Below are 27598 nucleotides of genomic sequence, written 5' to 3'. Positions count from 1 at the left end.
AGCCTGGAATATACAGGCCGCCGATCACCAGATTGGTGAGGAACCTGATTTGCCGAAGGGCAGCAGGCCAGTGGTTTAGCAGTAGGAAGGGGCGCCTCTGATCCAGCAAACTGACGATCTGTTCTGGATCTTTCAACCAGAAGCAAGCACTGGCAATTGCTCCCATCACCATTGGTTGATGCATCAGATAATCTAACCTTTTACAAATAATTTCTTTAGTTACATTAAAGGTTTGTAACATTTCTACTCATATGACCGATCCACAGATACTGTCCTGCAGTCTAGAAATATTCCTCTATAAACTATAAGCTCTGTTTTTGTAAGTCTAAATATGAACATTTATCAGGCAAAGTTCCTCCCTCTGCAAAAAATACCTTTTCCTCTGTTCCACTTTCCTTTCCTCTGAATCCCTCAGATTAAATAGAATATTTCACAGCCAGTTACTACTGCTTTTGTCTTAACCCATATTGGAGACTTCTGAAACTAACTACACCAGTTATAGATCCTACAAGTTCAAGATACATTATACTTTTAAATAAATACAAAGCTTGTATTTTGTTATTGCAAGTTTGCCTTCTGTGAAAATGATTTGTGACATTATTAATCATTATTCCAGTTTATATTTTAGCAGTATTCAAGTAATTTAAAATTATGTCTTGGTCCAGTTGAACCTATTTTGAGATATACATTATGTCCTTGTTATCCACGTACTTGCTACCCATGGATCTGCATGCTGTATTACTGAGAACATTGGATCGCATTACATATTTCTTGAGAATCCTAGTTTTGGGTGAATCCTGTTTACTGTGAGAAGGATTGCATTTGATATCTTGTAGTGATATATCAACAGCTGGTGTGTGGCCAGAACCAGGGTCAGAGTTGGGAACACCTGAGATCGGAAGTTTGGGCCGGGTGTGTGCCTGGTGCTGGGGACTGGAGCTTGGGTCACTTGTACATTTGAAGCCTGGGACCAAAGTGTGGGTTGGATTTGCAGCGGGAGTCAGGGTCAAGGTCGGAGTTGGGAACTCTGAGGCTCAGTCATAAGGGGATTTACACTGACACCAGAGTCTGAAGTGTTTACGTGGAGCAGCTTGTTTTGGGAAACTGAAACATACCAACTGAAACGTACATATAAATTGCTATATTTATGGAGGGGTGATCGCTGTTTGTCATTGCAGACATAATGTCAACGACAGTGGCCTTTGTAGTATCTGCAGGTTTTTTTTTTGTCATGCTCCTAACTCGTGAGTAGGAGTATGACAAGCACGTGAATAAAAAAGACGGTGTACAAACGGAATGTTCAATTACGTTTTCTTCTGGATTGTTTTAATTTCAAAAAGACGACAGATCTTGGACCTGTACTCCCACTATGAGCATAATTCAAATTGTTTCACTTTATCACCTGAAAATGATGTATTATCAGGAATATTGTATTATTTTTTATCAAAGTGCATTATCAGAATCATAGAATTCAATTATGGTTTTAGTTGTTGCTGAGATAAAAATTGCATAAATTGAACAAACTAATTTCATGTAACTTGTCAAAAGGAGATTTGAAGGCGTGGTTCATATGGGGAAGAGTCCCACGGCAGAACTTTTGTTTGACTGGGGAACAACTAATTCTACAGTCCTCGAGCTTGTAGAAATCCTGATTCAAAATGATTTCCTAGCTGCAGCTAGCTTGTTGCTTCCAGGTAATTGAATTTATTATACTGTACAATGAATTAATGCTAATTGTTTTTTGTGGACCATTGTTATGGAGCATTCATGGGTCCTAAGACCCAGAACCATATGCATCGCAGTCTCTGATTCTTCTGAGTTATAATTATCTCAATTGTCTTTTTACTGAGTCTTAAAAATATCAAAGGAAAGAATGATAATCAGCTACTTTTTTTTTCTTTTTGTTTAAACCTGAGAATCTCCATAGTTTATGGTCAATTAAGAGGAAAATATAAAGATTAAATAAATTAAATTTTTAGCTCATGTAGAATGTCAAGATATATCTGTGCTGAGATTCTATATGTTAACATTTTGATAGGAACAATATCAATCAGTTTTACTTGCTGGTACAAAATGGTTGAACAATATGTTTTTATTGGTGGATGGAATTTAATCCCAACAAGTGCAAGGTGATGCATTTTGTGATGTCAAATAGGGTTAGGACATGTACAGTAAATGACAGGCAATGCTGTTGATCAGAGAGACTTAGGGATCTGAGTCGTGATTCGCTCCATGTGAAACATAGTTCAGTATGATGGTAACAAAGGTAACAAATGCTTACCTTCATCGGTCAGGACACAGAATGTAAGAGTTGGAATGTTATGTGGCAACGTTAAGCTGCATTTGCAGCATTGCATGCAATTGTTCATGCTGTTGGACAGATGTGATTGCTATGAGAGGATGTTAGGAAGATTCACCAAGCTGTTGCCTGGAATGGGGGACTTCAATTATTTGATGGATTGGTCATGTCATAAGTGATAGGAACAGAAGTAGGCCATTCAGCACATCACGTCTACTCCGCCATTCAATCGCGGCTGATCTATCTCTCTCTCCTAACCCCATTCTCCTGCCTTCTCCCCAGAACCATTGACTCCCGTACTAATCATGAATCTATCTATCTGAGATCTATCTATCTCTGCCGTAAAAATTAAAAGATTGAATAGGTTGGGCTTGTTTTCAATGGAATGAAGGAGTTTGAGTGATGACTTGATGGAGCATTGTACGATAATAAAAAGCATGGAGACATGAGGATATAGGTTTAGGGTTGGAGGAAAGTGTTTTAAAGGCAATCTGACGGGTAGGACTATTACACAGAGAGTGGTTGATATCTAGAATGCATTGTCAGAAGCGGTGGTGGAATTAGATAGAATTACAGTAGAATCATAGAAAGAAACTGCACGGAAACAGGCATTTATGGACCACCTCATCCATGCCAACCTTGATGCCTATCTATGCAAATCCCATTTGCCCAAATTACGACTGTATGCCTTGACTCCTTTCCTATCCCAGTATCTCAACAAATACTATTAAATATTGTAATACTACCTATCTCCACTATCTTTTCTGGCAGCTTGTTCCAACTCTTCACCATCCTCTGTGTGAAAAATGTACCCCATAGATCTCCTTTAAGTTCCTCTTATGTCCTCGAGTTTTAGACTCATAGTGTCAGCGTGGAAACAGTTCCTTCCATTGTGTCCACGCTGACCAATGCAACACCAGCCCCACCTGCCTGCATTTGACCCATATCCCTCTAAACCTATCCTATCCATGTAGCTGTCTAAATGTTTCTTAAATAATGCAGTAGTACCTGCCACAACTAGCACCTCCATCTGCTTGTTCCATACACCATGACCCTTTGTGTAAAAACATGAACCCATCAAGTTCTTATTAAATCTTTCCCACCTCACCTTAAACCTATGTCCTCTGGTTCTCGATTCCCTTACTCTGGGCATTTACCCGATCTATTCCTCTCATGATTTTGTACACCTCTATGAGATCACTCCTCGTCCACCTGCGCTCCAAGGAGTAAAGTCCAAACCTGTTTCACCTTTCCCATAGCTCATGCCCTTAAGTCCTCGCAAAATCCTCATAAATCTCAACTTGACAATATCTTTACTATGTGTAGGAAGGAACTGCAGATGCTGGTTTACACTGAAGGTAGACACAAAATGCTGATGTAACTTAGCGGGACAGGCATCCATCTCTGCATAGAAGGAATCGGTAATGTTTTGGGTCGAGACCCTTCTTCAGACTAAGAGTCAGGGGAGAGGGAGACGCAGAGATATGGAAGGGTAAGGTGTGAAAACGGGATATCAAAGGGGACGAAGCTCAAGGAAAATGTAGAATAGATCATTGTTAGCCAAGGGAAGGTGACAACGAAGCATACAAAGACAAAATCAGGAGGACAGTCAGACTGGTCGGAAAACTAGGATGGGGGAAGGATGGAGAGAGAGGGAAAGCAAAGGTTACTTGAAGTTAGAGAAGTCACTATTCATACCACTGGTTTGTACACTGCCCAAGCAAAATACGAGTTTGTGTAAACCTACATGATTGTGTAAACCTACAAGCTCAACACTTTAACTCCCCCTCCCATTCCCATACTGACCTTTCTCTCCTGGGCCCCCTCCACTGTCAGAGCCCCATCGCAAATTGGAGAAATATTGCAGAGAAACCAAGGCAATTATGAAGGCAAATCATATGTTAACCTGGATGGCATGAGGATTTGTGTGTAAGAGGAAAGGCATTTTACCATAAATAGTAAGGAAATCTGGTGTAACAGTAATTGGAATATTGCGAAAGATCTAGTCTCCCTATCAATGAAAGGATTTACTTGCCATTGAGGAGGTAAAACGGAGGTTTGCCACATTGATACCTAGGATGAGGACATTGTTTTAAGGGAAGAGATTAAGCTCCCTTGAATTTAGGACAATGAGTAATGGCCTGATTGAGGGAATGCGGCAAGGGTTCACCAGGTTACTTCAAGACATATGAGGAGAGATTGCAGACTGGGCATTTCTTCGAGTCTGGTGAAATGAGAAATGACTTTATTGAAATGTACTAAGTTACTGATAGCTTGACAGGGTGGATGCAGTGGTAATGCTTTACCTGGCTGTGGTGTCGAGATTCAGGGATTATAGCCTCAAGTGAGGGGTTGGCCATTTGAAGAAATATCCTTATCCGTTGGATGTTACATTTTTGGATAAAATTTGTAACTGAATTGACTGAGTAAATACACATATATTATTTCCATTGACTGAGATTGAATTGAATTGGGCTTCATAATTGCAAAATAAGGGGTTGGTCATTCAAGACAGATGAGAAGAAATGTCCACCGAGTGGAAAATAAATCTTTATAATTCTCTAACAAATAAATGATGGGGGTGACATAGATTCAGCATAGAAAGCAGTTGGACCTCAGTTTAACTTCTTATCCAAATTATAGTACGTCTGGTGTTTGTCAAAAACATTTGTACTCAAGTCTCTAAAGTAGGTTGAAGAATAAATTGTGATACAGGGAATTCGTGTGAGTTCAAAGGGACATTGGTGGTGGCATGTAAGGCGGTAGAGTTGCTGCCTTACAGCGAATGCAGCGCCAGAGACTCAGGTTCGATCCTGACTACGGGTGCTGTACTGTAAGGAGTTTGTACGTTCTCCCCGTGACCTGCGTGGGTTTTTTCCGAGAACTTCGGTTTCCTCCCACACTCCAAAGACGTACAGGTATGTAGGTTAATTGACTGGGTAAATGTAAAAAATTGTCCCTAGTGTGTGTAGGATAGTGTTAATGTGTGGGGATCGCTGGGCGGCGTGGACTTGGTGGGCCGAAAAGGCCTGTTTCCGCGCTGTATCTGAAATATGAAATAAATATAATATAATATTAAGAAGACTGGGCCAATTCTCACTCTAGTCCCGTGGAATGCAAAATGATCTTATTGAAATATCTAAAGTTTGATAGCACGACAGGATGGATGCAGTGGTGATGTTTGCCCTGGCTGTGATGTCTAGATCAAAGCTGGCAATCTCAAATAAGTGTTTGGCCATTTTGGACGGAGACGAGAAGAAATGGCTTCATCCAGCAAATGTTAAATCTTTGGAATTCTGTACTGAAGAGATCTATTGATGCTTAATCACTAAGTATATTTGGAACCAAGGTCAATGGAATATTGAGTACTAAGGAAATCAAGGGATGTAGGATTAGTGCAGGTAAATACGACTGAGATAAAAGATCAGCTATGATGTTATTGAACGACAGATAATCATGTGGGGCCCATTAACCGAATGTTGCGTCTTATTCTTATTTAAGTAAATCTGGATGGCATAAAGTCATAGATTTGATATGTAATATTGGCTATGTTACTCATTGCAAAATTAAGTTATTTCTGCATCTGATAAGATCCTATTAATTTAATCAATCTCAATTCAAAAGATTTTCTAAATGGTTACATGTTGCTGCTAAATTGTAGTGGGTATCTGTTTGCAGAAGGGACTAATAATGAGCCATTTTTGATCCAATCCAGTGCTCATTTAGCAAATATATATAAATATATATAAATGAAGAAAGGATTTGCCATACCAATTATTTAATTTTCCTCAACTTATGTAACTGCTGTAAACAAAATATTTTATATAATTTTTTGAAAAGTTTTATTTGTATTTCAAATGCTGAAGTAGAATATTTAACTTGTAATTGTATAATCAGTTTAATATAACCAATCAAAGTGCTTGTTTTTAGTTACAGGATACGTAAAATAATTCTGTATACAACTATTTTTGTGATTTTAAAAAATGGTGTCTTTTTGTGAGCCTACGTGATTCATGAAGATACTCAAAACAGACATCTGTACTCTAATGATCTATAATGTAATTTTTCATAAATGTGTTTCTTTTTCCCCTTAATACTATAAGATAATGTAATGACATTTATTTTTGACAAATTAACATACATTATTGAAAACAAACATCAGCAGAAACACAATCAAGTTATTATTAATTGCTCTCACTAATAATTGTTAATCAGGATTGGAGAAATTACAAGTCCTTTAATGAAATGGAAACTGAGTGCTGGAAATACTCAGAATCCCAGGAAGCATTTTTGCAGATTGGAAGAGTTAGTAAAAGTTGGAGATTAAATAAATATTAAGAAATGAGGAGTGTAAGAAAGAACAAGGGAGCTTCATAAAAGTGATAAGGAGATGGTGGAGGACAAGAGGATTTGACATTAAGTTGATAATAAAAGATGGTCAGAGGAGCTGAGAGTAGGAATAACAGAATCATCTCCTAAGTATTTCTGCTTTTCCTTGTTTTTTGTTCATTTCAGATGAATATGTTTTTCTGAAAATTGAAGCATCTATTTTTGTAGTCTTTGTTCTGGTGGTAGCAGTATCAAATCTAATCTTGAAAATTTAATTTCCCGATGTTTAGTTAAGTCAATTATGTGTTTCCACCACCTAATACATTTTATTGAGAACAAAAAGTAATTATTTGCTCTTGATTTACATGGTGGCTGAATCTAAAAAAATGATTTATATAATAGCAAATGCCCTAATGATCATATTCCATGTTTTGTGTTAACTATAATCTATGATTTAATTTTCCAGGAGAAGTATCAAAGACGAAACCATCTTGTTCACCAACTAAAATAATCGATTCCTCTGCGTCTAATACCACGTGTAAGTCAATGATACAGGTTTCTGAGCGTGAATCTACTACCATTGGCAGCAGAAAGTGCAAGACCCAGGAGACTGCCTTATTGACAGACTGTTCAAATCAGCAAATCAGCGTGTGTGATTCTTTGGAAACTAGTAAGTAAGATAGGCAGTTTGTGATTATATATGCATAAAAATATAACAAATAATGACAAAAACCACTCATGTCCTTATTGAATCGATTCTGTTGACTTATCATTAGAAGAAAAAGCAGACTACTGGAGGAATTCAACTGGTCAGGCAGCATCTGTGGAGACAGGTGGACATTTGATGTTTTTCAAGACGAGTAGAAGGTAGATAATTGGGAGAAAGAGGTGAGAGGAAGGGATGGGCATGAGCTGGCATGGGATAGGTGGATCCTGGTAAGGAGGAGTTGATCGGGGGGGGGGGCAGAAGGGTGGAGATAGTCATAATGGCTGGAGGTGAAGACAAAGGGTGGGAGATGGTGAAATATAGAGCCAGAGGGAGGGAAGGGGTAGGTGGTTGGAATAGGGGACCAAGAGTGCTATTGGTGGGTGATGAGCAGAGGGAGAAGGAACTGGATGGCGAGGGGGCGAGAGGTGGGGAAAGGAGGTGGGAGTGGAAAGAAAGGTGTGTAAGAGAGCTAGGTAGATCTGATGGAGAGAGAATATTGAGTGCAGTTTACTTGAAACTGGAGAATTCAATGTTCATGCTGTTGGGTTGTAGACTAGCCAAGTAGAATATGAAGTGCTATTCTTCCAATATGTCTGCGACCTCACTCTGGCAATGGAGGAGGCCGAGGAACCACAGGTTGGCAAAGGGGAATTGCAGTAGCCTGCAGCTGGTAGCTCCAGCTGGTCTTGGCAGACAGAGCGCAAGTGTTTGGTGAAGCAGTTGCCTAGTCTATGCTTGGTCTTGCTTATCCTCAACCCTTTTTCTCATCTCTTTGTACTAATTATCTCCTCTGTAGTCCAGTCATGGAGAAAGATCCGAACCCGACATGTGGTCTGTGCTTTTTCCTCTGCAGATGCTGCCTGACCCGGGTTCCTCCAGCGTTTTGTTTTAGCTGATTGAATTAGGATTTTGTCATTAAAGAATCAAGAATAATTGAATTGAATTGAATTGAATAAATTTTATTAGCGAAGTACGTATACATTCAAGGAATTTGCCTTGGTGCTTTGCTCGCAAGGATAACAGCACAATATAAAGTTTGACAATTAAAAATAAAACATTATAATTGAAACATGTGAAGGATAAAATAAAATACCAGAGCAAAAGGAGGCTACAGACTTTTGACTGTTGAGATGAGCTATTGCTCGCAGGGCCTTCCATCGCCCTGCTCGGCCGTGGGATGTTTTAGCGCCCAGTGTGGCTCGGCCGCGGGGACTTGGGCGTGGGGAAGAGAGCGGAAGTTTTGTTGCCTCCATCACAGTGAGTGGGTGTTTGGAGTCACTGTGATGGGTGTTTGTGTTGGGGTTATGTGTCTTGTTTCTTTTTTTGTGTGACTGCTGGTAACGTAATTTTGTTCGGTACCTCGGTACCGAATGACAAATAAAGGCTCTGTATTCTGTATTCTGTAAAAGCTGTTTTTATGTCTGGCTTTGGCGGCTTTGACAGTCCGGAGTTGCCTCCCAGAGGGAAGTACTTCAAAGAGTTTGTGGCTAGGGTGAGAGGGGTCAGAGATGATCTTACCCGCTCGCTTCCTGGTCCTTGCAGTGTACAGTTGGTCTTTTGGGAGGAGGTTGCAGCCAACAACCTTCTTGGCTGATCGAATGATGCGCTGCAGCCTCTGGATGTCGTGATTGGTGGCTGAGCCAAACCAGACCATGATGGAGAAGGTGAGGACAGACTCTATGATGGCAGTGTAAAACTGGACCATCATTGCCTGTGGCAGATTGTGTTTTCGCTGCTGCCGCAGGAAGTACATCCTCTGTTGGGCTTTTTTGACTGTGGAGTCGATGGTGGCCTCCCATTTTAGGTCCCCGGAGATGATGGTTCCAAGGAACTTAAATGACTCCACAGATGCCATTGGGGTGTTGTTGATGGTGAGTGGGGGGAGGGGAGGGGAGGGGGAGCTCTCGTAAGGTCTACATTCAATTCAACTGTCTTAAGGGCATTGAGCTCCAGGTTGTTGCGATGGCACCAGGACGCCAGCTGTGTCACTTCCTGTCTGTAGGCAGATTCCTCCCCATCCTGGATCAGTCCAATCAGGGTTGTGTCATCCGCAAACTTGAGAAGCTTGACAGAGAGTAAAGGAGAGGGGAGAGTGCGCAGCCTTGCGGTGCTCCTATGCTGAGGGTCTGCGGGTCCGAGATGTGCTTTCCCAGCCTCACATGCTGCTTCCTGTCAGTCAGGAAGTTGGTGATCCACTGACAGAGGGGTTCAGGCACAGTTAACTGGGAGAATTTGGAGTGTAGTAGTTCTGGCACAATGGGGGTCTAGGTGCTGGAGGATGAAGTGCAGGCCTAGGTTGACTGCGTCATCCACTGATCTATTGGTCTGGTATGCAAACTGCAGGGGGTCCAGCAGTTTGTGATATTTTTCAGGTGGGCCAGCACAAGATCATTTTGAAACAATATTTTTGAAACAATAATTTCAGGAACTGAACTATGATTATTTCTTCTGAAATTTAGCAATTTGCATTGAAAAAATATCCAATTTGAGCTATCATCTGCAAATTATTAAATATTTAAACTAATACCTTTCATTACAATGTACAAAGTCTGACAACTGTGGTAAGTTAAATGAGGTGGCAATAATAAATACAAGGTTATAGAGAAAGAGAAGGAATTATTGAATCAAATTTTTTAAAGTTGCAAATAATGTGTCATTTTGTTTTGCTGACGTTTTGTAATTTGCATTTCAGATCTTCAAACTTTCAGCTATTATGAATTGATGCAGAAGACTAGTAACTTTGATGGCCGTCCAGTTTCACGTGGTGGCAGTAAGATTGGCGAGGGAGGGTTTGGAGTTGTTTACAGATGTTTCATAAATAACAGAACAGTGGCTGTGAAAAAATTGGCTGGAGTGAGTACTAACTTATCGCGTATAATTTAAAAACTTCGATTTCTATGTTCTCTTGTTGGACTTTCAAAGATCATTGATTTAAGAAGATTAATTGGAAAATTATCCAAGATTTATGTAATTTTTTATAGTGATTAGTAGGTTGCCTAATCTAAGTCATATTTCTGAGTCAAGTCATGAATACACATCCCACACCAGATCTATCTACATAATCTAGTTGGCCCTTGAGTGTCCTAGTGATTGAATGCTGCATTGTCAGACATGTTTTTTTGGGATGTAATAGGAAAATGGGAAAATCCTTCACATTTGATTTCTAAAATGTGGATGCACTTTATGACACAGTGATGAGAGTTCTCTTTATCAAACATACTATTAATGCTAGGTGAATTAATTTTCCGCATCCTTTACAATACAATATATCTTTATTGTCATTGTACAGGGGTACAACGAGATTGGGAATGCAACTTCCATATGATGCAATAAATTAATTCGCTAATCAGCATAAATTTAGACAACCCAGTGAAACAAAATTAGAAACTGTTTTAAAACAGAATAAAGTGCAAGTAGGTCTGTGCCGGTTCGCTGTGCGATGTGACCATCCGGCTCAGCAGGACCGGTTCAGAGCAGCTATGGCCCTGGGGATGAAGCTGTTCCTGAGTCTGGAGGTACGGGCGTAGAAGGCCTTGTAGCGTCTGCCAGATGGTAGAAGTTCGAACAGACTATTGCATGGGGTGTGTGGAGTCTTTGTGAATGCTGGTGGCTTTTCTGAGGCATCGTGTGTTGTAGATGCCTTCCAAGGCTGGTAGCTGTGTTCCGATAATCTTCTGAGCTCTATAGACTACCCGCTGAAGAGCTAGTAGACTTTTAGTAGATGAAGGCATCAATAAACAGCTTTTCTAAGTATATTAAAATATAAGTTATGAGTGCAAGTGAGACGTTACAAATACTTCAAGTTGCGATGTGCTGAGAGATGCATTTGTCAATCTCTGCTTCCTCTTCAACCCGTCTTACTGAATGAGGTTTGTGCCTATTTCTAAAATGCTTGACACTGCAATCTAGACAAATAGATTCTAAAATGAAACAATTAAGTGTTTTATACAGTAGATTGTGCGTTGTACAACCCTTTTTTTGTCTAATTTACTGATCATTGGACCATAATATTGCTTTTGGTTGGTCAACTGCACTTTGCAAATCCATTTTGTATGTCCTGGAAGCTGCTCGTGCTTGAGCAATAAAAAAAATATTATTCACAGTTCTCTTTATAGCAATGCAGGTGGTTATGAGAGGAGATGGATTCATTGCATCTAATTATTGCATCCATTGCCTTTACTACAGTAATTCATGTTTCATTTAATTGAGTTATAGCCACTCACTGTCATGCAACAGAAAGAAAGTCAAGTAAGCAAACAGTAACAGTCCACTACGAAGGAGAACAAAACACCTTAATATCCCTTTGCCCTTGACATATAAAATAAATAATAAATGGTACATTATTCCTTTGAACTTCAAATTAATTTAAATCATAGCAATATTATTGACTTATTAAATCCAACTGGAGAGATTCATTGTTAAAAACAAAAGTGTACATTTTATTTCAGGATGAAGACTCTGTGTAAGCGAGATATTAGCAACTGTCTCATGGGTTAAATATAAATTGCTGGCTCATTTGATGCTAACGTTGATTATTCCATAGAATAACCTAATATCTGTAAAATGTGTTTTTCTTCTACCTGCTTCATTTTCTTCAATAAAATACAACGTGCAGTTTCTTCTGCCTGCTTTTCTATCCCTTTGATGTGTAAAGGATTGTGAAAATCCATGCTGGACTGAGTTCTCAACTGATTATAAACTTAATCTTGGTTTTTTTCCCCCACAGACAGAACGTCACCAAAACATCAGTCCTGACGAGCTCAAGCGCCAGTTCTTTCAAGAAGTTAAAACATTAGCGAGGTATGTCCAGTTTCGACAAATAGTTGTTGCTACTTTTATTAGTCTTGAAGAATATTTTTTAACATGATGGTGTAACACATTTCCAGATGCCAACATGAAAATTTGGTCGAGTTATTTGGTTTTTCCAATGATTGGGAACATCCCTGCCTGGTTTATGATTACATGCCCAATGGATCATTGCTGGACAGATTAGCATGTCGGGTAACAACATTTCTGTTTCATAAAAGTCAGAACATGGTGATCTTTGTATTAGTTTTGATTGATCTACAATGGCGTTCATTTATTGATTAGTTAATTCTTAACCATTTTCAGGAAAAGACACCTCCAATTCCTTGGCACACAAGATGCGGGATTGCTTTGGGTACAGCTAATGGGTTAAAATACCTACATGAAAATAATCATATTCATCGTGATGTTAAAAGGTAACAAATATCTTTAATGTTTTTAACATTTGTTTGCATTTCTTGTGTTGTATCTATGGTATTTTCTTATCATTCATCTATAGATGGCTTGGAAAAGCACTAACTGAAGAAATCATTGATTATTATCCAAGTTTTCCATAACAAAAAAAACATTCACTGATTTTGTTAATCAGTGTGCAATTTCTGGCAAATCAATCCAAAAGCAAAATACTGCAGATGTTGGAAATTTGAAATAAAACAGAAAATGCTGGAAATAATCAACATCAGGCTTTATCTGGGCAGGGAGAAACTGGGTTAACATTTCATGTCAGTGACCTTCAGAATCATACAGCACGGAAACAGGCCCTTCGGCCCAACTTGTCCATGCTGACCAAGATGCCTTACCTACACTAGTCCCACCTGCCCATGTTTAGTCCATATCCCTGTGAATCTTCCTTTTCAATGTACCTATCCAAATACCTGTTATATGTTGTTTTAGTACCTGCCACAACTACCACCTGAAAAAGTGTTCCAACCCAAAACATCACCTATTCTTTTTCTCCAGAGATGTTGCCTGACCCACTGAGTTACTCCACCATTATGTGTCTATCGTCAGTATAAATCAACATCTACAGTTCCTTCCTACACACACAGTACCTCATCTGGCAGTTTGTTCCACTACGCTCTGTGTGAAAAACCTGTCCCTCAGGTTACTATTAAATCTTCCCCCTCTCACTTTAAACTTATGTCCTCTTGTTCTTGAATTCCCTACTCTGGGTAAAAGACTGTGCATTCATCCTATCTATTTCCCCCTCATGATTCTATACACCTCTACAAAATTACTCATCATCCTCCTGCTCTCCAAAGAATAAAGTCCTAGCCTGCTCAACCTCGTCCTACAGCTCAGGCACTCAAGTCCTTTCAACATCCTCGTAAACTTCTCTGCACTCTTTCCAGCTTAACGACCTCGTTCCTATAGCAGGGTCACCAAAACCGAACACACAGACACCAAATGCAACTTCACCAACATTTTGCACAATTGAAATATAACATAACAACTTTTATTGTTGGAAAATAACTGCAGATGCTGGTACAAATCGAAGGTTTGAAGAAGGGTCTCGACCTGAAACGTCACCCATTCCTTCTCTCCTGAGATGCTGCCTGACCTGCTGAGTTACTCCAGCATTTTGATAACTACTTTTATACTCAATTTCCTGACTGATGAAGGCCAGTGTATCAAAAGTCTTCTTGACCACCCTTTCTACTTGTCATGCCGTTTTCAGGGAAGTATGTACCTGCACTCTTAGTCTGTACTCTGCTCTGCAACACCCCCCAAGGCCCCTTGAGGGTCCAAATATCACCTCACTAAAGTCTGCAAACTTACTAATCAGGCCTTGTATATTCTCATCCAAAATGTTGATATAAACCACAAACAAAAATGGGTATAGCACCGATTCCTAAAGCATACCACTGGAAAACAACCTTCCACCATCACCCTCTGCTTCCTTCCATGACACCAATTCTCTATCCAGACGGTTAGCTCAACCCGGATCCCATGTGATCTAACCTTCCAGAGCAGATTTATCAAATGCCTTGCTGAGGTCCATACAGACAATGTCTACGGCTTTGCCCTCATCAACCTTTTTGGTTACTTCTTAAATAAACTCAATTTGATTCATCTGAACAAATTTATAATTTTTACTTTTAGCATTATGCTCTATCATTACATATTGTCATTTCAGTATTTGTAATTGTTTTAATTATACTCTAACATCATAGAAGAAATGAACCAATTACGGATAAATGTAACAAGTTAAAACAAAGATAGATACAGTGAACCGCAGATGCTGGTTTACAAAAAAGACACACAGCACTGGTGTACTCAGCGGGTCAGGCAGCATCTCTGAAGAACATGGTCTGAAGAAGGGTTCCAATCCAAAATATCTCCTATTTATGTTCTCCAGAGATACTGCTTGATCCGCTGAGTTAATCCAGCATCTTGTGTCATTTTAAGTTAACGCAAACATTGGATTGGGAACAGATGTTTATCATAGATTAACATTGCAGAAGGTAGGTGTAAGGATCATGGACCAGTAGGCAGTTGATTTGGAGGGTAAATAAAATGGGGAATTGGGGATTAGCATTTTCAGTATGGGAGCAAGTAGTCACATCTTAGAACAGCAGATGGCAGTGGTGTGTTATTGCAACAGCAGATCAGTGTATCGCGATGCAAAGTGAGAATTAATGTGGCTGGTCTGTACAGTGGTGTGAGCCAGGATGAGGTTAAATCATTTCACTTATCTGGCATTCCTGCACTGTGCTATGAAGACTATTTTGTTCCAGGTATGTTTAGTTTCTAGAAACAGTTCACAAGTTCATAAAAGTGTAGGAAAATAACTGCAGATGCTGGTTCAAATTGAAGGTAGACACAAAATGCTGGAGTAACTCAGCGGGTCAGGCAGCATCTCAGGAGAGAAGGAATGGGTGATGTTTCGGGTCAAGACCCTTCTTCAGACATCAGGTCTGAAGAAGGGTCTCGACCCGAAACATCACCCATTCCTTCTCTCTTGAGGTGCTGCCTGACCCGCTGAGTTACTCCAGCATTTTGTGTCTACCTACAAGTTCATAAGTAATAGGAGTAGAATTAGGGCATTCGGCCCATCGAGTCTACTCCGCCATTCAATCATGGCTGATCTCTGCCGCCTAATCCCATTTTCCTGCCTCCTCCTTATAACCCTTGACACCTGTTCTAATCAAGTATTTGTCTATCTCTGCCTTATATATCCACTGACTTGGCCTCTTCAGCCCTCTGTGGCAATGAGTTCCACAAATTAACTACCCTCTGACTAACAAAGTTCCTCCTCACTTCATTTCTAAAAGAGCGCCCTTTAATTCTGAGGCTATGACCTCTCGTCCTAGACTCTCCCACCAGTGGAAACATCCTTTCCACATCCACTCTATCTATGCCTTTCATTATTCTGTAAGTTTCAATGAGGTCCCCTCTCAACCTTCTAAACTCTAGTGAGTACAGGCCCAGTGCTGTCAAACGCTCATCATATGCTAACTCACTCATTCCTGGAATCATTCTTGTAAACCTCCTCTGGACCCTCTCCAGAGCCAGCAAATCCTTCCACGGATATGGGGCCCAGATTTGCTCACAGTGCTCCAAATGCAGTCTAACCAGCGCTTTATAGAGCCTCAGCATTACAGCTCTGTTGTAAGTTTGATGGGTAATTCCAAACTGAACATTGAAAGGGGAGTGATGTATTCCTATGCTTCCTGAAAAAGAGTTGCCATGTATTTGCCAATTAAATCCCAGAATGACAAGGAGATGGTTATTTTGATATGTAATTTGGGGGAAAAAAACTGATTTTGAATTCCTAGGCAGGAAAAAGTTGGATAACGCTATGATATTGAAACAAGTGAACCAAAATATCTTGGTGAAATGGTAGCCAAAGGAATGAGGGAAATCCACATTTAAATCTCAATGCTTACATTCATACATGCTCAGACTTTTTTCCAGATGCATCCTACCCAATAGGTTAAAATGGTAGGGAAACATGTATATTTGTATGGAAGCATGCATGTATGTATATCACTAGATATTAGTTCTCTGTTGATATATGTGGAGGTGTCATCCTTCCTAAAGATGATAATGTGGATGCAAGATGAAACAGATGTTTATGAAAATGAATGATATAAATATTTTGCAGCTGCTCTCATGTTTGTAAAATGGACATTTTGGCTGATAGCCACACTGGATACCTCCCTACCCTCATGCTGATTAGTATTCCTTGTGAGCATCCTATACTCACAACTGCAGCTGATGTATTGTTAACAAATGCATGATGGTACATTTTTAGGAGCTCTATTTTGATGATTCCTTTGCTGTTCAGTTTAATATATCATATCCTTCTGAGCTAAGTACTCTAAGTTGGACATGGTAATGAATTGCACAGTACATTGGAAGCCCATGGGCATGAACACAATAACTTCATTCCTCTGCCATTTTGGCAGAATGGGATGCATTGGATTGTCTGACAGGAATCTCCAGACTCCATTAACTTTTCTCTAATTTAGGTCATTCATATTAACATTTTGACCAGGCATCTGCAAACATATTAGCAATGTTAATGCAATGCTGACCAGCTGCTTTAAGTGTTAACCGCAGCTCCAACCAAAGATTTCCTTTCAAATTTGAAATTGGCTCATTGCTATGAAGGTTATTTTCATTGGGCAGGTTTGCAGCCTTTGATCATTTCAGATCTTGAAAATGATCTGTTTCTACTTCTATTGGAACTAGCTCAAGATGGTGCATTTCTTTGAGAGCGCTGGGTTTTGTGGGGATTTTCTGCACAGCCAGGGCAGTGGAATTGTCTGAATTTCGTAATTCAGACAATTCCACTGCCCTGGCTGTGCAGAAAATCCCCCCACAAGGATAGACACCTGGAATAACTTGCCACCAATTCCATTGTGAAAGGACTTTGGGTCACCCCAGAAAGGATTTCATCCTACTAGTTCTGATAAAGGGACTCCAACCTGAAACAGTAACTCTGTTTCTCGTGCTGCAAATACTGCATGATCTTGCAGAGTGTTTCTAATAGTTTTTAGTTTTTTATTTCAGATTTGCAGCCTCTGTACTTTGGGGATTTTCATGGGTTTTCATACCCATTGGCAAATATAGAAACTTTCAGGCCTTGAACATATAATGTGATTATCAGTTCAGTTTAAAAAAACACACACACAAAGTGCTGGAGTAATGCACACACAAAGTGCTGGAGGACATGGATAGGTGACGTTTTGGGTCGGGACCCTTCTTCAGATTGATTGTAAATGGAGAGAGAAAGCTAGAAAAGTGTTGAGAGTGGGACAGAGTCTAGCAAGTGGTAGGTGTTTACATGTGAGGGGTTTTTGATTGTAACATGAGTAGACAAAGAGATGAAAAAGAGCAAAAAAGGTGCCAGGCAGAGATGAAGAGTGAAATGTAAAGACAGAAGAAGAGAAAGGTGGAAGGGAAAGGGGGTGTGGGTGGAAATGAGTGGGATAGTGAGAAAAAATGGTGTGCATCATTTATCAGATCAATTATTCTAATATTTATTTTGAAATACCCTTTGAACAATACAAAACATGCAATCACAGAAACATTAAAATTTGTCTTTCCTGAAGAAGTTGAAGTATCTCAGAAATTGTTTCCTGATTATTTTGTTTTTCAGTGGAAATATCTTGTTGGATGCTTTGTTTGTTCCTAAAATTTCAGACTTTGGACTTACTCGGGCTTCAACACAATTACCACAGACTGTGTTAACTGATAAAATCGTAGGCACAACTGCATATATGGCTCCAGAAGCATTACGTGGGGAGATTACACCAAAGTCAGATATTTTTAGCTTTGGAGTGGTAGGTACTTGAGTTTTTTTTTCCTACCTAAATGAACAATAGAATGGAGTGAAAAAATATTACATAGAAGAAGGTCATTCAGTGAATCATGTGTGCACCAGTCCTGCAAAAAGCGACCCAACCTAACCGATCTTAAAGATAATAAGGGTTTCCGTCCCTATCTTCCCTTCGTTCAGTGAATTCCAGATCCGTTTCATTCTCAGAGTGAAAAAAAATGTCTGCTCTGATCCTGAACATTAATATCTCAGGTGACCTGTACTGGGTCCAGAACATAGATGTAATCACAAAGCAGGCACGCTAGAGCCACAACATTTTTAGAAGGTTTAAGAGATTTGGCATGTCACCGAATACTCTAACCTTCTACCGATGCACTGAGTCAAGTCCATCACAGTCACTGTATGCTATTAAAAGCGCTGCATCTAAGATCAGGGATCCCCACCGTTCCGGCCATGTCCTATTTTAGTTTAGTTTAGTTCGGAGAGACAGTGTGGAAATGGTCCCTTCGACCCACCGAGTCCACACCGGCCAACAATCATCCATGCACTTGTTCTATCCTGCACACGAGGGATTCCAGAGAAAATGCACAGAAGCCAATTAACCTACAAACCCGCAAGTCTTTTGGAATGTGGGGGAAAACCGGAGCGCCCGGAGCACGCAGCCACAGGGAGAATGTGCAGACTCCGTACAGACAGCATCTGAGGTCAGGATCGAACCTGGGTGTCTGGCGCTGTAAAGCAGCAACTCTACCACTGTGCCGCCCTGTCTCTTCTCACTGTTGTGTTGGGCAGGGGGGACAGAAACCCTAAGTGTCACACCATTAGATTCAGGAACAGCTACTTTCCTACAACCATCAGGTTCTTGAGCCAATCTGCACAACCTTAAAACCATAATCATATCTCGGAAACAGAGCGCTGTAGACCACATCCTGAACTACCATGGACTTGTTTTCTAATTGTTGTTTGCACTAATGCCTTGTTTGTGCACAGTTTTTATTTTCACTGTCTTGTTGAATTTTTATATGATTTTTATATAATTTACATGTTCCTGTGTTGTCAGTGCCTATGTGCCTTTGATGGTGCTATTTCACAGTACTTGTGCATATGACAATAAACTCAACTTAACTTCCCATTTGCCTTAAATTTAAACCCCTTTTAGACATCCCTGCCCAGGGAAATAGGTTATTCCTATTAATTTATTTTGGCCCTCAAATTTGCTCCACCTTAAATAGGTTCCTATCAGCATCCTCTGATCCAAGGAAAACAATTGTAGGTTACCCCATCTTTCAGTGTAAATATTTTCCAGTCCTGGCAACATTCTCGTAAACCACCTCTATAGCCTTTCCAGTGCAATGACACCTTCCCCATATCATGGTGACCTGAACTATATGGAGAGCGCAATTTGTAGAGAATTAATGTTCTATACAGTTCTAGCACAACTGTTGAGATCTTCTTGACTATGAACCACGCAGCCAAGTGTTCTACAATCTGCAGACTTCATTATGCATCCTGTCTTTGTCTAAAAAAATCTTGTCAACCATCACACTTTTGATCTCTCCTTTGGGACCATGCATTCCTGCTGTTTTGAGCAGACTGCCACATGAGATCTTGTCAATCGCATTTCCAAATGTTTATTGTGGATTACATCAAATGCCCTGCTGTTATTGACTCCTCGTCTTACCTCCTCAAAGTATTTAGTTATTTAGTCATGTTAGTCAGACACGTTGCATGTTGACAGAATTTGATTAATCTGTACTTTTTAAAATGAAAGTTTATTCTGTCTCAGAATTAATTCATGTAATTAGTCTAGCAGCAAAGTTAAACCAACTGGTGTGTAATTACTCAGTTTATCTCTTCCTTCTTCCCCAAGTAGTGGTTAAATGTTACTGGACCTGTAATCCTTTGCTGTCACTGTTATAACTGGGTAGGAGTGAAAAATGATGATCCGAGCCTCCTCAATTTCCTACCTTCTTTTCACGAGCTGATACACTTCTTCTTGCCGTGACAATTTATTTAACTTTCAAAAATTCTAATGCCTTGATGTGTGGTCTCTTGCTGTGTCTGTCCCATGTCACCTTTTGATTCCAATTCATATTCTTTGTCCTTGATATACTGTCAACATAATTCCTGTATTTTGTGAAGATAGGGGCAAAGTATTCATTAACAATCTCACCCACACATCCTGCCTACACATGTAGGTCACTGTTCCAAAAAAAATGGTCATTCACTCAAGGCAGAGGCGGGGCAATTTTATTTTCTCTCACTGAGGGTTATGAGTTTGTAGAATCCTCTTGCTCAAAGTATCTACAGGTTCCACTGTAATTTGTTATTTACATTAATGATTTAGACGACAATGTAATTGACATTGTTAGTACATTTCCAGATGGCATCAAAATTGTTAGTATAGTGAACTGTGAAGAAAGCTATCTACATTTACAACAGGGTCTGGATCAATTTGGAAGGTAGACCAAGGAATGGCAAATGGAGGTGGTGCACTTTGGTTTGCTAAAACCAATGCAGGACTTGTACTGTAAACAGAAGAGCCTTGAAGAATGTTATAGAACAGAGATATCTGGGCGTACAGGTGCATGGTTCCTTGAAAGTGGCAAGTCATTTCACCACCCTGGACAGTTGGGATATCATGATGCAGCTACACAATTCGTTGGTGAGACCACACTTGGAGTTCTTTGTGCAGTTCTGGTCACCCAACTACAGGAAGGATGTCATTAATTTGGAAAGGGTACAGAGAGTCGCAAGGATGTTACTTGGATGTGCAAGCTTGAGTTATAGGAAGAATTGGATAGACTAGAACTTTTTTCTTTGGAGTGTATAGGAGACTGTGGGTTGACCTTAATTGAGGTGTACAAGATCATGAGGGCCATGGAAAAAGTAAACATTCAAAATCTTTTTCTCAGGGTAGAGAATTATAAATCTGGAGAGCATCGAGCTAAGGTGAGAGGTAAAGTTTTACGATGGACATCAGGGGCAACTTTTACACTCAAAGGGTAGTCCTTATCTGGAATGAGCTGCCAGAGGAAGCTATGGAAGCGGATACACTTCTGACTCTCAAAGTACATTTGGATAGAAAGGGTTTAGATGGATACAGGCCAAATGAAACAAATGATCAGCCTGCCAAATTGGTAGGCATGGACATGGTAGGACGAAGGGCCTGTTTCTGTACTGTATAGCTCTATGACTCTGTGATGATGAAGGAAGTGTTTTTGAATATTTTTAAGGCAGAGGTAGATAGATTCTTGATGAGAAATGGGGTGATAGATGACTGGGAAGGCAGATATATAGAGTTAAAATTAGGATCAGTTTAGCCACGATCTGTTTGAATGGCGAAGTAGGCTTTAGTGTTTGAGGAATTGCATTGTTGATGAGGATTTAAAGAGTAAAGAGATTGTTTTAAAACAAGCCGAGAGTTGAGTTAATCTCAGAACTTTCATCTTGTAGCTACAGTACCTTCAGATTCTACTTTTCCATACTTTCCTGGCCTTCATGCCATTTCTAGAAACAATAATGTTTCTGGGGCAGCATAGTGGTGCAGCTGGTAGTGTTGCTGTCTCACAGTGCCAGAAACCTGGATTTGATCCCGACTATGGGTGCTGTCTGCATGGAGTTTGCAATGAAAGTGGTGTTTCCTGTGACCACATGGGTTTCCTCTGGGTGCTCCGGTTTCCTCCCTTGTCCCAAAATTGTGCAGGATTTTAGGTTAATTGGCCTCTGTAAATTGCCCCTCATGTGTTGGGTCTTTGAAGGAGAAAGTGGAATAACATAGAACTGGTGTGAACTTGATGGTGTGGACTTGGTGGGCAGAATGACCTGTTTCAATGCTGTATTTTTCAATCAAGGTCAATAGCCAGGTATTTCCCCGATTAGGGGTGTGGGTAAGGTTGTTAATGATGCTTTACCTCCATTTGCATAATAGTGCCCTCCTGCCCTGGTTGATTATGTAAAATGCACAAATTTGTAGGTTTATTTCCTGTATTAATGAAATGTTTAAACGTTGTGAGGTTAAAAGCCATAACAATTATATTCTTAAAAGTTTAATGTTATTAATGAATAAATGATATCCCTCTTTTAAATTATAAAAGAAAAAAAGTAATGTTCACTGTAATTATTTTCACAGTATTCACTTTTATTCACTTCAAATGTATTTTATATAAAGTTTGCATAATCCAGAAATGAGAATGGCATCTTACATTATGCTTATAAAAATGGTAGTTGTAAATATTATATTTAGGAAGGTGAATTAGTGTAAAGAATTTACACAAGTAAGACATTGAATTATAATCACAGTGTGACAAATAATACATTTAATTTGAATTAAAAAATAGGAAAACTGAAATTAAAAGTACATAGGAGATTTGTTTTTCCCTTGGATTTCCCTGTTTCCTCTTCACTTCCGAGATAGTAATCAAGCAAGACTAAACCAAACCAATGTTGACAAATGTAGATTTAGCATATTCCAGAACAGACCGTGAAAAATGTGTATGACTGTGCCTTTCTCCTCCTTGCATGTAGGTCTTACTGGAAATAATAACAGGACTTAAAGCAGTTGATGAGCATCGTGAACCACAACTATTGGTAATACAATACTCCAATTTTTAAACTTTCAGAGTGCTGTTGCAATTTAGGCTGATGTCATAGTCAATTTATTTGTCACATACACATAAATGTGCAGTGAAATTAAAAATTACCCGCAGTTCAACAATAAGACCAATAAGAATAATCAATAAAAATGCAATAACACATACAATCATAAACCAACACCAAACAAAAGAAACATCCATCACAGTGAGTCTCCTCCAGTCACCCCCTCACTGTGATGGAAGGCCAGAATGTCTTTTCTCTTCCCCTGCCGTCCTCTCCCGCGGTCAGGCTGTTGGAGTTGCCACATCGGGGCGGTTGGGGCTCCTGACATTGGAGCCCCCGCCGGGCGGAGAAAAATCCCGCGGCCTATTTCAGGCCGCGCCGGACGGTGAAAGGTCCGCGGGGGGCCGACCCAAGCCCCACGATTCGGGGCGGGCGAAGACGCTGCCGCTGCCGGAGCTCCCGATGTCGGCCCCCACCAAGGGGCCTGCGGGCCTCCGACGTCCAGGCGGCCCGCGCCGGAGCCTCTGGAGACAAGTCGCAGCTGCTCCCGCAGCATCCGAAGGCAGCCAGCGCCGCAGGTGGTGAATCCGGGCCGCGGGCTCTGCGAACCAGAGCCCAGGTGGTCCCAGCCGGAGGCCGCCAGCTCCAGGTGCTGGGCCGGTGGTAGGCCGCAGCGGGAACGGAGACACCACCCAGAAAACAAAGGTCGGGTCTCCGTTCGGGAGAGACACTTTTACAGTTCCCACCCCCCCCCCCCCCCCTCCACATAACACACAACCGCAAACACTACATCATATTTAAACTACAATTCAGATAAAAACAACACAAAAGACAAACGGACTGCAGGCAAGCCGCAGCTGCGAGGGCAGCGCTGGCTCCTCCAATGTGGGGGAAATGAATTAATTGTGGGGAAATTTAATTCATTGTGGGAAACGTTGTTCTTTGGGATTGTATAGTGATTCTGTACTTAGTGCAACTGTCTCACAACCCCCCACTTGGGTTCAATTCTGACCTCTGGTACTGTCTCTGTGGAATTTGCACATTCTCCCTATGCCCCCTTAGGTTTGACCTGCATGTTTCAGATTCCTCCCACATCCCAAAGACCTCCTGGTTGTGAGATGAATTGGCTACTATAAATTATCCCTAAAGTAGGGGGCTAGTGTGTGAATCCAAAGTTTTAAGAGCTATATGTGAGAAACTAAGCCAATAAGTAAATAAATTGGAGAGGTGAGATTGCTTTGAGAGCAGGTACAGTTTCAATGAGTCCATGGAGCCTCCTGTATTGTGAGGAAATATAAATCTTATTTCAATGGCCTTGGTGCTATGATATGCTTGCAGACTGTTGTTACATTATCTGAATAAAATAAAAAATCAACTGCCCATGGTGTTATGTTGAATTATATTTGATACTTACCCTTATTAGTATAACATTTTATTTGCACCAGTTAGTGTAATTTTTTTTTAAGCGAGAAAGATGAGATCTGAGTTTCACTTTGTCTTAAATCCGAAAGCTTGATATCAAGGAAGAAATAGATGATGAAGAAAAGACAATTGAAGATTATGTTGACAAAAAGATGCAAGACTGGGACTCTATGGGAATTAAGAAAATGTATTTAACGGCAAGGCTGTGTTTAAATGAAAAGAAGAACAAGAGACCAGATAGTACAGAGGTATGTACTACTGATACATCTATTCAGGATAACGGCTTCATAGCAGTTTTAAATATTAAATATTAAAAAGTAATTTCTCATTCTTTTGCAGGTGTATAATTCATTGAAACGGACTACTCCAGTCACTTCATAATGAGTTGAAGCTGAAATCCTCATTTACAGGTCACAGCAAAAATATGATTCAGTGCACGATATAAACTTTGCATTTTTGATACATCCAGAGTATTCTTTATAAATGTTTACTGTTTATAGGTCTGCACATTCCATGTACCATATGTTCAGATTAAAAATTCTCATGCATACCATCTGTTCTGTGATCATAAATGGTGTTCTTAGTCCATTTTGGGTATCTTTTCATTATTAACAAAAGTGAACAAATTATACAATGCGTTATCTTTGATCCCAATTCATTTTTCTTCACTGATCCTATTGCTGAAGAAATATATCATTTTTGTAACAAAAATATTTTTGTTGATATAACACATGATACCCTCTTGATAAGGAGCTCTTTGATATGTTGTTTTACTTTTTGTGAATTATAGGATTTGTTGCACAGATCTATAATGCCATGCTAACCTCAACGATACAAGGGAGGTAAAGAGCTCTTGTATTGCCTAGGTTTTGAAGGCTACAGGCCAAGTGCTGGAAGGTGGGATTAATACAAATGGGAGCCTACTGATTATTATGGACATTGTGGGCTGAATGGCCAGCATCTCTGTAAAGTACCTGGATATGCACTTGGAGCTCTTGTAAGCCTACCAATAAAGTGCATATAGATAGGATTAGGTTGTCAAATCTTTACTGAGTGAAACAGACACAGATGGGCAAATGGTCTCCTGGGTCATTATTTTTCTGAGATTCTTTGAATAGAAGACAGGCTTTACTTAAGGAGCATGCTGAACACTAATTTCCCAATGTTTTGCCCAAAGGTTCAAATCCCTGTTGATAATTGGATCATCCACAATAATCATTGCAAAAGTCCATACACCATACATCTAAATTTCAACTCAGATGCATTCTCATTCTAAATCTTATGCTGGCCTTCATCTAGAATTTTTGAGTTTCACACCTGTAAGCAGTAGAAGCACAGATGAACATTTCCAACAAATTTTCAAAGTCTATTTAGAACCTTTCATGAAAGGTGTGGATGTGAGATAAGGTTTGGCTACTCAAACTGGCTTTCTTGCCATATTCATTAATGCTGAAAATGAGGACAATGGTGAGGCTGAACTAGTCGAACTATCTCATCCGTTAGACCATTTAATACACCTGGGCGAAGCAATGGTAATGCACGGGGATTATACTCGATGGCCTTGCTGAATAAACACTGCACTTTTGCATTCTACTGAGGCTAAGTCCAGAGGTAGGGTACAAAAATGTTATGAGGAAGTTCACGTAGATATTTTGGAGTTGTAGGGAGGAAAGGGGGCTTGCTGATCTCAGAGTAAGTTATATTAATATTTTTCTTCCCATTATGTACAAATTGTACACATCCTACATGGTCTATATATGCATTACTTTCACCTTGGTTAGTTCCGCAGTGCTTGTAAATTCCCTTTTTGCATTCATGAGAATTTTTATAAGCACTTTTTGAAATCTTTTACCTTGTTAATATAGAATCCTCATGTTTGCCGTTATAGGAGCACTAATAATAAACCTGTTATTACATAATGTTAAGATAGAGTTATAAAGTCATCCCAACATGTCTCATCTACACTAGTCCCACCTGCTGCATTTGCCCCATATCCCTCTAAACCTATCAATAGACAATAGGTGCAGGAGTAGGCCATTCGGCCCTTCGAGCCAGCACCACCATTCAATGTGATCATGGCTGATCATTCTCAATCAGTACCCCGTTCCTGCCTTCTCCCCATACCCCCTGACTCCGCTATCCTTAAGAGCTCTATCTAGCTCTCTCTTGAATGCATTCAGAGAATTGGCCTCCACTGCCTTCTGAGGCAGTGAATTCCACAGATTTACAACTCTCTGACTGAAAAAGTTTTTCCTTATCTCCGTTCTAAATTGCCTACCCCTTATTCTTAAACTGTGGCCCCTGGTTCTGGACTCCCCCAACATTGGGAACATGTTTCCTGCCTCTAACGTGTTCAACCCCTTAATAATCTTATATGTTTCGATAAGATCCCCTCTCATCCTAAATTCAAGTGTATGCAAGCCTAGCAGTTCCAGTCTTTCAACATATGACAGTCCCGCCATTCCGGGAATTAACCTAGTAAACCTACACTGCACGCCCTCAATAGCAAGGAAATCCTTCCTCAAATTTGGAGACCAAAACTGCACACAGTACTCCAGGTGCGGTCTCACTAGGGCCCTGTACAACTGCAGAAGGACCCCTTTGCTCTGTACTCAATTCCTCTTGTTATGAAGGCCAATATTCAATTGGCTTTCTTCACTGCCTGCTGTACCTGCATGCTTGCTTTCAGTGACTGATGCACTAGGACACCCAGATCTCGTTGTACGTCCCCTTTTCCTAACTTGACACCATTTAGATAATAATCTGCCTTCTTATTCTTGCCACCAAAGTGGATAACCTCACACTTATCCACATTAAACTGCATCTGCTATGCATCCGCCCACTCACACAACCTGTCCAAGTCACCCTGCAACCTCATAGCATCTTCCTCACAGCTCACACTATCACCCAGCTTTGTATCATCTGCAAATTTGCTAATGGTACTTTTAATCCCTTCATCCAAGTCATTATCCTATCCATGCACCCGTCTGAATGTTTATTAAACATTGCAATAGTATTTGTCTACCTCCAGGCAAAATGGATGAACTCAGGACATGGATAGGTTTGTGGGACTGGGATATTATAGCTATTAAAGAAACATGGCTAATGGAAGGACAGGACTGGCAGTTTAATATTCCATGGTATAGGTGCTACAGGCATGATAGAAGCGGGAGAAAGAGAGAAGGGGGAGTTGCATTTTTGATTTAATGAAAAGATCACGTCAGTAGTCAGATGTCATTCCTGAAGACATCATGGCCAGGTTCAGAAATTTGAATGTGAAAATAAGAGACAGCAGAAAGTGGTGGACATTGCCAGGTCCATCATGGAAAGTGACCAGCCCATCTTCGAAGGGATCTACAAGAAGTGCTGCCAAGAAAGCAGCCAATACCAAAGACCCACACCAGTCATGCTCTCTTCTTGCTGCTACCATTGGGATGGTAGAGGGGCCTTAGAACCGTTACTTGCAGGTTCAAGAACAGCTTCTTCCCATCAACCAACATCTTGAACCACCTGCACAGCCCTACCACTACAGACTTTGCATTACCTTGGTTTGCTTTACATGTTCTGGTTCTTGCACTATCATGGTCTAGTTTACTTAGAATAACTGATAATTGCATATTCATTGGTTTTTTTTTGTTGCATCTAA

The 27598-nt window shown here is 40.2% G+C and overlaps 1 protein-coding gene across 3 annotated transcripts in view; it reads left to right on the top strand.

Annotated features, from left to right (window-relative positions):
* The window catches only part of irak4 (interleukin-1 receptor-associated kinase 4), a 29325-nt gene extending 3257 nt beyond the window's left edge, over positions 1 to 26068 (top strand). The window contains exons 3-12 of one of the 3 annotated variants that reach the window (XM_078417414.1): positions 1552 to 1694; positions 7095 to 7298; positions 10030 to 10190; positions 12064 to 12137; positions 12224 to 12338; positions 12450 to 12559; positions 17752 to 17935; positions 22459 to 22521; positions 24042 to 24200; positions 24292 to 26068. In XM_078417414.1, the coding sequence (XP_078273540.1) occupies positions 1552 to 1694; positions 7095 to 7298; positions 10030 to 10190; positions 12064 to 12137; positions 12224 to 12338; positions 12450 to 12559; positions 17752 to 17935; positions 22459 to 22521; positions 24042 to 24200; positions 24292 to 24333 (1255 nt within the window). In that variant the 3' untranslated portion in view covers positions 24334 to 26068. Of the gene's footprint in view, positions 1 to 1548; positions 1695 to 7094; positions 7299 to 10029; positions 10191 to 12063; positions 12138 to 12223; positions 12339 to 12449; positions 12560 to 17751; positions 17936 to 22458; positions 22522 to 24041; positions 24201 to 24291 lie in introns of all 3 variants that reach the window. The other 2 variants (XM_078417413.1, XM_078417412.1) reach the window with 2 other exon arrangements.
* The last annotated feature ends 1530 nt before the right edge of the window (positions 26069 to 27598 follow it).

This window comes from Rhinoraja longicauda, chromosome 20 (assembly GCF_053455715.1).
Source record: "Rhinoraja longicauda isolate Sanriku21f chromosome 20, sRhiLon1.1, whole genome shotgun sequence".
Classification (NCBI taxonomy): Eukaryota; Metazoa; Chordata; class Chondrichthyes; order Rajiformes; family Arhynchobatidae; genus Rhinoraja; species Rhinoraja longicauda.
The sequence above is the reverse complement of the archived record's forward strand: the minus strand, read 5'-3'. Positions and strand labels throughout refer to the sequence as shown.